The sequence below is a fragment of the Aulonocara stuartgranti genome (genome assembly GCF_965226115.1).
Source record: "Aulonocara stuartgranti genome assembly, chromosome: 6".
NCBI classification, from domain to species: Eukaryota; Metazoa; Chordata; class Actinopteri; order Cichliformes; family Cichlidae; genus Aulonocara; species Aulonocara stuartgranti.
In genome coordinates, this window is record NC_138944.1 from 24,480,795 (window position 1) to 24,493,114 (window position 12,320).

At 38.2% G+C, this 12,320-nt stretch overlaps 1 protein-coding gene across 2 annotated transcripts; it reads left to right on the forward strand.

The window, feature by feature from the left end:
* The first annotated feature begins 139 nt into the window (after positions 1 to 139).
* On the forward strand, positions 140 to 12,199 carry sgms2a (sphingomyelin synthase 2a). 2 transcript variants are annotated; one of them, XM_082535984.1, is made up of 6 exons: positions 140 to 621; positions 6,416 to 6,919; positions 7,568 to 7,685; positions 9,411 to 9,564; positions 10,567 to 10,733; positions 11,416 to 12,199. In XM_082535984.1, the coding sequence occupies exons 2-6, from the start codon at positions 6,471 to 6,473 to the stop codon at positions 11,599 to 11,601; spliced, it is 1,074 nt and encodes a 357-aa protein (XP_082392110.1). In that variant the 5' UTR covers positions 140 to 621; positions 6,416 to 6,470; the 3' UTR covers positions 11,602 to 12,199. The 2 variants fall into 2 exon arrangements, with proteins under 2 accessions (XP_082392110.1, XP_082392109.1); XM_082535983.1 differs by having other exon boundaries at positions 140 to 625; positions 11,416 to 12,198.
* Positions 12,200 to 12,320: the final 121 nt, after the last annotated feature.

The following is a 12,320-nucleotide window of genomic DNA, read 5'->3' on the forward strand; positions in this document are numbered from 1 at the left end:
ACCATCGAAGAAGTGACGCGTTTCCTCCGTCTTTGGTTGGTTCCAGAAAAACTGACCTGGTGTCAGTTCTGCTTCGTCATCGTCTCCTTTCGCGCAATAGCTGACTCGGAGACGTAACTGATCCGCAACCTGCAAGCGTGAAAATACATAAAAAAAAAACAATGTAAAAATAAATAAATAAAAGTAAATAGATGTTTTCGAGGAGTCATTTCAAATATTTATGTTTAAAAAAATAAAATAAAATCTGTAGGTTATTATTACCAACCTGGTCATGTGTGTAATTATACAAATAACAGCGCTGGCAACTGGAAAAAAAGAGGGGTTTGTAATTAAAAAGGTAAACTTAATAAAAATAGAACAGCTATTTGCAGTTGCAATCAGCTACAGGGTGGTGCGTACGCTGATTATAGGACTGCTGGTGTGATTTGAAGGGGATGCTGGGCAGGAAGCTGCTTACTGAGGCTGAATCAGTGTGAGAAATACGCGCAGCATCAGGGAGGAGCGCTCCCTCAAAAGCGAGCGGCTCTGTGGCGTAATGTAACAGACCAGACCGAGAGGAGCGGCGAGCAGACAGCAACGGGGATTTAAGGAACTGCAACTCCGGGAAGAGGCCCGAGCAAGGCAGGTATGATGCTATGAACTGTGCAACATGTGAATCTAAATACAGAGAGATCGCATTCTCATCGTTAGCCTATATGCTGGCTTAGATGTGTTTAAAAGGCTACAGTAATTGTGATGTTAACAAGCTATGTGGTGTTGGAATAAATGAATATTGCTTTAGTGATGACATTTAACTTTTCCCCCTTTTCTTGTTTACAGCTTTAGAAATGTACTGTAGGTATGACTCCTAGTAAACGTACGTGGACTGTCTCTGATGTTGTATATAGTATAGGTTTCATTTATTTCCATATATTGATGCAAAAAGTTATTTTCCGTAGATCGTTTTGCATGAGCTGGAAGGCTCCGCTTTTATATGACGATGAAACATCAGGTGACATAGGCTGCAGTGAAAAAACCAAGTCCACACAATGCAAATTAGGCGGCCTATTTTTGAAGTATACAAAGTAGTTTTGGCCTCCTTGCACCCTTGGCCTTGCTTTAATTCTATTTTTAATAATTCACTTCTCTGTTCCAAGTTGCATTAGCTTTGACTTGAAACGACAAGGCTTAATTACAGGACGTGTAATGACCTGTTGTCCCACCCAGTAGCCTTGTGTTTTAACCTAGTGTTTCAAACTGTGTGTGGGGCCACTGTGCTACACCCCAAAAGTAAACTTCAAAAAGCAGCTGTGCCGCACACATCACATGTGACAGACTGCCACCCTCTTATATATATATGGGAAGCTTGGGAGACACCCAGTCCCAAACCTGACATTACTGCCAGAATCCACCCCAAATGTGGTCAGGCAAGCCAGAAAAGTACTCTGAGGCTATTTTTACATGTGCTCTGTGGAATAGGATGTGTTATACCAGAAGTAAAACAACAATGGCTTGTTCTGTTAGTAAGAAATTAATACTTACGTGTCTCGGTGAGCAAACTGAGATGTTAAACTAGTGCTGTTTAGTAGTCGTGAGATCTATTACAGGACAGAAATGTTTCAAACATTTGCTCTGTGATTAACATTATTGGGATACCATGTTTACTAGGAGTCAGGGAGAGAGATACAGCATAGTATCACAATATTTATCTTATTGGATAAAGTAAATACTGTCAAAGCTTAGCTTTAAGGATGTTATTTGCAGTTGACAAAAGGTGATAAATTGCAATATAGGTTATTGCTATGCTCCGCATATTGCAAAATTTAAAAACAAATGGCAGTAATAAGATATCATGAGTGAAGTATTGTAAATATTAAATACTGTAGCGCCGGGTCTCTGATGATTCGCACATCTATCATCTATAGATAGATATGTACATGTTGTTAATAACTAATAGTTTACAATAACATCGTTTATTCTAAAGAAGCTTTCTTACATTTTTACAAACTTTCATTTTCCCTTCATTTTGATTGTATTTCTCTTACTTCCCAACAACAGTCATCTTAAAGTTTTTTGTACTATAAAGTAAAATCCCTACATTCCCCTGTGAGTAAGCAGTCAGCAATGGTGGGGAGGAAGAACTCCTTTTTAGCAGAAGCAAACTCAGAGAGGTGCAGCAATCTGCTGTGACAGGCTGAGGGGGAAGAGAGAAAAAAGAGGAGAAGAAATGTTCAGCACATCATTGGAAGTCCCCCAGCAGTCTTACCCTGTAAGAGCACAACTAAGGGATGGTTCAGGGTCACCTGATCCAGACTAAACTATAAACTTTGTCAAGACTTTTTAAAGGCTAGTTTAAGAAGTAGAGAGGGTGTCTATCTACCCTATCTGAACCCATTTGACATTTACTTTACTTATTCTCTCTTACTTGATGTTACACATTTCAGCAACAGAGAACTCAGTTATTTTTACTTTATTATTTTTAGTTAAATTAATTTAGCTAATAAGAGTTTATGTCACACATTTTGTTACTTCACACATTATGAATTTGTATATTGACCGTTGCAAAGCGAGTTTGTTTGGGGGCACAGGTACTTCTGAGGCTGAAGAAGCCCAGTTACCCATTAATGCATCAATACTTACAATCAGATAAATATTAATATTAATAATTAACAATTTGGGACCATTTATCTGGAACAGCAAAGACTTGAGATATGAGAGTGAGTAAATACTTAAAGAGTATTTAAACATTAATTCCGTTTGCTCATAATATTTATCTGGTTTTATCTAGGCATGATGTTGAAGGCAGTATTTCTTTTACTTCCAGTATTGAATTTTTACTCTGAGTCTGTAGTATTTCTACTCTTTTTAAAGAGCAATGAATTATTGCTATTCCAGCTACCAGTACTAACTTATATTAATATTAATTATTGTTGCAGTGTCATTATTGTTGTTTTTGTTTCCATTATACATCAGCAAATACCTTGGGAGTTTCATCAATAAGGGAAACTGGTATAAAAATAAAAACAAATAAAATATGTAGAGTTTGCTGTAGATACCCCCGTGTGAATGATTAGCTTTTTTTCCCATCATTGCAAGCCTATCTGGACATTTCTTTTTTATCATAGATTACTACTACACACAGATTATTACAAAATCTCAACTATATGAGATACTTCTTTAACACATTTTTGTGTTCATGTCCCGAAACAGTAAAGCTAAAACTCCAGAAATGCTTTACTTCTGAACACAGAGAAGCGTTTTAGTAACTTCATAACATAAAGTTAACTCCCTGGTCTCGTCCCTTCCTACAAGGCAGGGCCGCCGCTTTCCTTTATTGAAGGCTAGCTACACGATGCACAGACAGAAATGATTGGACAACAAGGCAAGCATATCATTATGACGGGCCCAAAATGGAGTTGAAAGCCTGGTTCCCCTGGAGTAAAATACAGCCTTTGAGACAACTGAGTGACTTGTCTTGAAATAGCTTGGGTGAGTACTGGCGGCCAAGTTATCCATCATGGCTTGTGACCATGTGGAATAGTTTTTTGATGCCAGGTTTCCATCACCACCCATCCCATGAGTGTTCTGGTGCTCTGGCCAGTGGGAAAATACTGTCCTTGGCACACTGGGGAGGGAAGGGGACAGGAAAACGGGTCCGCTGACACCCGTGTGCAGTGTATATAGTGCAATCGTCTAGGAAACAGAAAACCACATAAAAACATGTGTCACAGATAACAGCCCCCCTTTCATTCTTATAACAAACAAACAAACAAATAACAACAACAACAGCATTTAATATGTGTTTGCATTGTTGTTTATTGACACCTGAGACTGCTTTAAACTAGAATGAATGAATAGTTCCTTAGGGTTTGTGCTCAACCACACTGCCTCTAAATGATACAGTGAATCACGTCTTGCATTATACCAAACCAAAAGATACATAAAGCCTTGTCACTAACATTACGATGGTCTTATAATGTTTGCTTTGTCGTGTTGACCTTGTCCAGAGTCTACATTTTCATTTCATTTCATTTTCATTTATTTATTTATTTCACACTTGGTACAACAGATCAAACAAACCAACCACACTTTCTATCAACAAAGCACTACAACCATGTGTGAAAAGGAGCAGGAAGAAGAAAATATTCTTATTAAACCCTGCCCCCTATCTACAATCCAACTTATATTACAAGTGGGCACCAAAAATCAGGGAACAAACTAATATTAACATTTCTCTCCGGTCCTAACCCAAACCAAACAACAAATTTACAATCAGAATATACCACTCCACATAGTAACAACGTGAAAAATAAAATTAAATAAATAAAACAAAAAATTATAAAGTTGCAGGTTATTTTTAGTGCAGTGTTTAGTGAATATTACCAGACAGGCTAAAGGCTAAAGGTAGAGCTCACTTTACTTAGAAAATAAATGCAAGAAAGAGAGGACAAGGGAGGTAATGACTGATTGGGGGAAATTATAGTACTACTGTGGATAATTAACTTTACATGTAAAGTTCAATATAGTTTACCCATCCGCAGGAGCGATGATCGAGTCTCCTTGACCTCTCAGCAACTTTTAATCATCATTAGTTTGTGCAGTACAACCAGCCAAAGACAATGAAACTTATAACTTCCTTTCTGTACTTCACACATTACAATATCATGTGAAGTGTGACAGATCGTGAGCCAGATGAGTCAGTGTCTTTGACATTCTGGCTTCAATCAGACGGTGAATTCATACATCGCGTGTCGCTAATGTGACTTGGTTATTTAAAAGTGAAAAATGCCGTTAAATGATTAAAAACACATTTAATGTTAATCCAGGACGATGACCACAGACTAAACTCGGTAGTTTGCATAACTGTGATGGACTCTGGACTCTTGTATTTGTGGACGCTGCTATCTTAGGTCCTGGGTAGCAGCCGAAATATTGTGAGGGAGAAAGAGACGGAACTGAAAGAATTCCAAGCTGAAATATATGGGATCATTTTTTAAGAACCAAAGATGGTGGAAAAATGTGACTTCCAGAGGGTGAAAGTTTTTTCAAGACATGCTGTTTTATGTTCCAGTTAACCACTGAAATGACAGTAAATTTAGCTGTAAGTGAATAACTGTGTTTAAACTTTCAATTTGGATGCTTTGTTTTAATAGAGCTTACTTCTAGCAGCACTTTAATCCTTTGAATGTAAGAAAATGATGTTCTTTACTGGGACTTGCCAAATTCCACATTTATGCTAGCTTTACACCAGCTAAGGGCTGGAAAGCAGCTGTGATAGGTCAGGTAACATCTGCTTTTATAGAGCAGCATCCAGTTGGCTAAATCCACAAAGAGAAGTAAAGTTTAGAATCACCAGTAGCAGGTGAGCTGACCAAAGCCTGTCCATGAAGATCACAAATCTACTGGAGCTCATAATACAGATTTTTATGTGACTTATTTGTGCTGCACAGCAACACCAGAATTTAGGGTCCCCCCAACCTCCAACTGTTAAATCCCACTATAACCCTTTATTATAAACCATTAAAGCCTGTTAGACTTTGTGTTCTTCAGACCTCCATCAGTTACATAACACAGACTGAATCCTGTGTGGGTTAGTCAGAGGGCATTCTGCTCTAATGCTTTCTCTCCAGCAGTAATGTTTTCCTCAAAATTGATCCGAGGAAACTGATACTTTGGGTAGGCCTCCTGTATCCAGCCACGCTCTATTTCTATCCCATGTTTTATCCTACTGATAGGTTTCTAAGTAAACATAACATCATGTATGTATCCCAGATGACTTTTATTGTGATGCATTTCAGGGCTGATTGCAATAACCTCCACGTCCATTAAAGGAGCTGTTACCTTTTGGATGTCAAAGGATGAAAATGATCAGTGCTGTAGTGTACTCTCACAGTCATTAAGTGAAAATAGCCCAACAACAAACACTTCACTAACTCTTCTCCAGTTTTGCAAACAACAAGGTAATGTTTGACCATACACTGACTGGAATGACCATAGCAGTTGCTCGCTGAGAAAAAAAAAATCTACAGCAGTGTAATGGAAAGACTTTAGAAGTACTAAAAAAAAAAAGGATGATTGAATGTCCAAACAGAAAACTGCCTGAGTGCTTCTGGTGAATGTCCAATAAATGGAAAGTATAACTCGCAGCATTAACTCATATAACCACATTTGGCTTTGTGTCACAAACTCCAAAATAGCTTTTCAAGATTAAAATGGACGTTTTATCCAGTGGAATCCAAGACTTTGTGTCAATAAAACATTCATGTCTTCATTGATTACTCCTAAAATAAGGAAGAGCAAAAATAAACGTAAACCCGAGTGTTTTCCAGCTCTCGTTACTTGTTTGTACTTTTCTGTCTTGTACAAATGACAGTTGCACACGCTTTCCGAACCTAACCGCTTGTCAGTGTAATCCTTTTGTTTTCTCTCATCACAGCTATAAAGCCTCAGCCCAGAGCCACATTGTCTGTGCATGGACAGTGCAGGCACCCATGGCATCACAGGAGCTCGTGGATGCGAGAGACTCAGCCGCTGATAATACGAACCCAGGAATGGAGGGTGCCGCGGTGCCCAACGGCGGTAAAACTTGCCCCGTCCATGCAGCGGGTGGAGAGGATACAAAGAGGAGCTTTCGGAAAGGCATAGGCAGGCATAATGATTACGTGAAGATCTCCCTGCCGGAGTCCAAGGTCAATCGTCTGCCTATGGAGTGGTGGAAGACAATAATCGCTTTCTTTTATGCTGGTTTTAATTTGGTCCTGACAACAGTTGTAATCACAGTGGTCCACGAGAGGGTTCCACCCAAAGAAAGCAGCCCGCCCCTCCCTGATAAGTTCTTTGACTATGTTGACAGAGTCAAGTGGGCATTTACAGTAACAGAGATCAATGGGATGGTGCTGCTGACCATTTGGTTGATACAGCTGTTCTTCTTTAGATACAAGTAAGAACCAACAGCATTAACTGTATGTTGTTTTCTTTTATTTGTTTTCTCGTTTCAATTTGTTCACGATTGCTGTGTATACTGTATGTGACAACCAACCCTTGAAACTTGTCAGTGATCTGCGCGTCTGCATGTGTGATGAACTCAGGAAGTTCATCAGATTACTGAGCCTTCTGATCAAATCAAAATCATTTTCCGGCCGTTTCAACACTGGAGTTTCCTCTTGTATGGCTGTTCATTTAGAAAGCAGTCTTTGTGATTTAAAACTGAGTACAGGCTAAGTACCAGGCTATAATCATTTTAATCCAGCTGAAAAATGATGAATTTACATCATGTAGTCTTCTACATGAAATTACTTGTGGGAACTAAGACATAATTAAATTGACAGTGCAAGTAAAATCACAAGTTTTACCGTCACGGCTTAACCTCAGTTCAATTGGCTGAACAGGAGCTATCATATTTGATGCGTTGATTGATCATACGGAGTTAAATTGCCTCCAGTCATTAGCATTTTGTATACTTTGATAGATTTTTCATTTTTTATCAAAGAAGTTTACCTTTTCACAATTAATACCAGTGACTGTAAAAACTGTATGTATCAGGCAGACGCCATCATTTATACCTCTGTGTCACACTCTCTTCTTGTAGGTCAATAGCATGTAGACGGTTCTTCTTCCTCATTGGCACCCTGTATTTGTACCGCTGTGTCACTATGTATATTACCACCTTGCCTGTACCTGGCATGCACATGACCTGCGCTCCGAAGGTAAGAAGCATGCAAGCATCAGAGTGTTACTCGTCATTTCTCGCCTGTGCACTCTGATGCACTCTGGGACTAGTTGTCTTGCACAGCCACTCTGGAAAAGCAGCTATAAAAAAAAGAAGTCATTTTAGGTTTTTATTGCCTTGAGACATCAACAATACTGAGGTGCATTAGTGTCTGAACAAAAACATCTGCTCCTGGCAGTTGTTTTGGTTGGATACTGCAAAAAGGTTTGCAGGTTAGACAATTTAGTAGTTGTTCTTTTCCTAAGAATTGGGAATGTTGTAGATTGAGGGTCAAAGCTGTCAGCTGTCTTTAGGAAGGGAAACATCCTGCATAATTTGAGCAGCAGGTCTAACAGAAAAATCTAATTTACATTTACATTTATTTAGGTGTGGTTGTTGGTACTTCCTGGCTTGTGTAGCCACTAGGTAACAAAAGCTCAACACTGCGATTAGCATCGTGGAGCACTTCTGTTGTGTTTTGTACGTGTTTTGGAGTTTTTACGTGCTTAGGAGTTTTTACGTGTTTTGGAGTTTTTACGTGTTTTGGAGTTCGTACGTGTTTTGGAGTTTGTATGTGTTTTGTCTCTAGGGGCCACCGTAAATATACTTCTATTTATTCACTCCACATAAAATGTAAAAAATATATCACATAATATAAAAACCAACTTTTTACATTTCAACTTTTAACTATTTACATTTTCAGCTTTTTTTGGAGAATTTATCCAATATTTTATCTATCAGAAAATATACACTCATTGTTAACTTTGTTGGGTACACCTAGCTAGGATCAGGTTGGACCCTGTTTTGCCTTTAGAACGGGCTTAGCTCTTCGAGGCACATATTCAACTGGAAACATTTCTCACAATTTTTCATCCACATGGACTAGATAACCTCACACAGATGCTGCAGATTTGTGAATCTTGTGTCCCACCACATCCCAAAGGTACTCTGCTGGATTGAGATCTGGTGACTGTGGAGCATGGTTGAGTGTAGTGAACTCACTATCACGTTCAAGAGATCAGTTTAAACGCCAAATTCTGAACTAACTGTCTGAGAAATTTAGACTTACAGACCAGGCAAGATTTTTCCAATCTTCCGTAGTCTCAGTTTCCTGTTGTTACGAACAGGATGATCTACAGCACTACGAGAACAATGGTCTTTAGTGCAGTAGCCAATGAAGTTGTAGCGCATTCGGAGATGCTCATTTGCAGTCTTTGGTTGTAGAAGGCGGTTATTTAAGTTGCTATTAGCTAGAAGCAGTCTGGTCATTCTTCTCTGACCCCTGGCATCAACAAGGCATTTTCAAAAAAAATCCTATAGATAGTTGTGTGGAAAAGTTCCAGTGGGTCAGAAATTTCTAAAATACTCAGACCATGCCATTTGGTCCTATCAACCATATCATTTAATCACCTTTCTTCCCTATTCTGATGCTCAGTTTGAACTTCAGCAGGTTATCTTAATCATGTATACATGTCTAAATGCACTGGGTTGCCTCTATTTGATTAGAAGATTATACATGGGTGTTAATGAGGAATTTAACATGTGTACCTAACATAGTGAATGGTGAACATATATTAATACTAATAATAACTCTCTTTTTCTAGGTTCTCAAATGTGAAGATTAGCTTATTTTTCCATTTCACATTTATTCTGTAGTGAAAATAATTCCTCTGTCTCAATATTACCTCTGATCCTGTGTTTATCTCTCTCGTTACATCATCAGCTTCACGGAGACTCCCATGCGAAAATTCAACGAGTCCTGCGGCTGATTTCAGGTGGAGGGCTTTCCATTACAAACTCCCATCTCCTGTGTGGAGACTTTCTTTACAGTGGGCACACTGTGATGCTCACGCTCACCTATTTGTTCATTAAGGAGTGTAAGTACTCAAAGTAATGCTTGTTTGCTTCCGTGTGTGGGAGAATTTATGGGATTTCTCTATGAATAATACATGAACTACATTGGACTCATTCAGCTTTTATGAAATAGAGCGCTTTCTTAGCAGGAGCTAACAGGCTACATATAACTGACAGTTGCTGATTTGTTGCTTGCTTTAGTGTTTTATTAAAAAGTTTGACCACAAAAACAATCAGTATATGTTTTATTTTAAAGCCGTGTATTTCTGGATATGTACTGTATTGGTAACTAAAGGTTGATAAAAATGTGTTTGGCCAAAAAAAAAAAGGGGGGGGGGAAGTCAAATGTTTCAAAATAGCATGTGTCTTAGTTTTTACTGTTACTAAGATTTTACTTATGGAAGCAAAATAAATAAAGTCAGAATTTTAGCAGGACAATGAAGAAGCTGTTCTGAGATTAAAGTCACAAGAAAAAACTGCAACCATACTTTTCAGCACTTTGCAAGAGCAGATCAACATCATTACATTCAAAGACATTAGTGAGGAGGTGCAACAGTATACTAGATGTAAACAGTGGTATCTTGGCATTTGTCCATTGCAATTTGCTTCCTAATGAACAAAAAGCTACCATGTCATCCATCTCAGTATGTTATTCTGAATAGTAATCTCTCTTCAGGCTCTGGATGTGTATGATAATATGGTGATTCTGGTATAAAGGCCCGTTATTTCATTCTACTGTAAGCAAAATATGCAACATGCTGTATCTTTGTGGTGTGATGATGTTAATTCAGCCTTGCAAAATGAAGCAAAGATGTTCTTTGGTGGGAGGAAAACAAAAGCTTCTCCCAAGTTAATTGCTTTAAATTCACGGAATATGAGAGATCTTTTTAACCGAATACTATCCATCACCCTTGGCTCTCTAATGTTTTCCTACATTATCTTTGATAAGACTTCAGTAAATTGAAAAAACAACATTTTACAAATAAATACTGACAGCAATCTTGTCTTTCCTGCTTCCCCCGAAGACTCGCCGCGGTCCTTTTGGTGGTACCATCTCGTTTGCTGGCTCCTGAGTGCTGTGGGCGTGGTGTGCATCTTGGTGGCTCATGAGCACTACAGTGTGGATGTGGTCGTGGCATATTTTATCACCTCCCGTCTGTTCTGGTGGTACCACACCATGGCTAACTTACAGGTTTGATCAAAAGACACAGGACTCCTCAAGCATGGAGGACTGTTTTCCTAATGGCACTGGGTCCACTTTGTTGTGGGGGGCAGTGGGGAGCTATTAGTTATTACTGCTTTTGTTTATAGGAAATGATATATATTATTATATATGCTTACAATTCCTCAAGTATTTTTAAACTGTGCCAAAAGCATCTGGGTGTAATTCTATGTCATTGCACCATTACAATGATACATTACACCCTCTAATGGACAAATTTTAAGCACTGTTGATGGAATTGATTAATATGCTTGGCACACTGACCACAATTTATTGTTGTTGTTTGGCTCAAGCATTATGCTTTCTCCCTTCAGGTCCTTCATTCATTATATATATATATATATATATATATATATATATATATATATATATATATATATATATATACATATATAAAAAAATTTTAAACTGGAAATTTCAAGTTACTTTTCTCAAAATTTTGAGTTAATAACCTGAAATTTCGAGTTAAGAAGTCGAAATGTTGAGAAAATAACTCAACATTTCGAGAAAGTAACTTGAAATTTCGAGTTATGGATCCTTTTTTTTGTGGCGGAAACGGGCTTCATAGACATCAGACAATCTTCTGTCACAGACATTTGGGTGACATAATGATGTTACTCTAATGTGAACTTTTTTTCGGTCTTCTCTTCAGACCCTGAAGTGCTCACCCAATAACTACCTCACCAACACCTGGTGGAACCCACTCTTTAACTTCTTGGAGAGGAACGTCCAGACCGCAGTGCCGTGTTCATACAGTTGGCCCATAGCCTGGCCTCCTTCCTGCCTGAAGAATCCCTGTAAGAAGTACTCCATGGTACAGAGCACACGAGAGGAGTAATATGACCCGGATATGGCAGCAGTGTTGCTTGATAATCCACCGAGGTGGTATTCATTCATCAAAGTCTTGCCTACTGGGCAGAAACATTGATACCAAATGTGTAGATACGAGTATGTCTAAGAAGATAATCATACCATCTCTGTTTGTTGTCACTGTGATTTATTTATAAGTTCAAGTCCTGTAAGTTGGGGTTTTTTTTTCCGTAAATGATAAAGTTGATTTTGCTCCTGGTCAATTTCTTTTGATAAATGGACAGTTTTTATGATGCCTACTTGCAGTTTTGTTGCAGTATTTCATTTGGTATATGTACATTTTGTCAGGGTTTCTCTCATTGTGATATTAATGTGCTCAAGTCACAAGGTGCCTTAGTTTGTTAAATGTCTATAGGTGTACCAAAGCTGCCATTATCAGTCTAGGTATATTTGGGGTTTTTTTTCTCTATTATTATTAATTTTGTATTAATTTAAGTAGCATTGACTGTGTATCCCAGCTGTAGTCTTATCATTGTAACTTTGTATTAAAATGTACCCTTACCAAAGCATAAGAGTGTTGCTTTTATTTCACTGAACACTTCATCAGAGGAGATTGTTTAAAAACTCCAGGTTAACAGAAAATACTTCCTCTGGGCACATGGTAATTAAATCAAATCCACATTAAAAACAAAAACTCTCTTGTTTTTGCAAACATGAAAAATTTGAAATTCAACTTTCTGACTGATG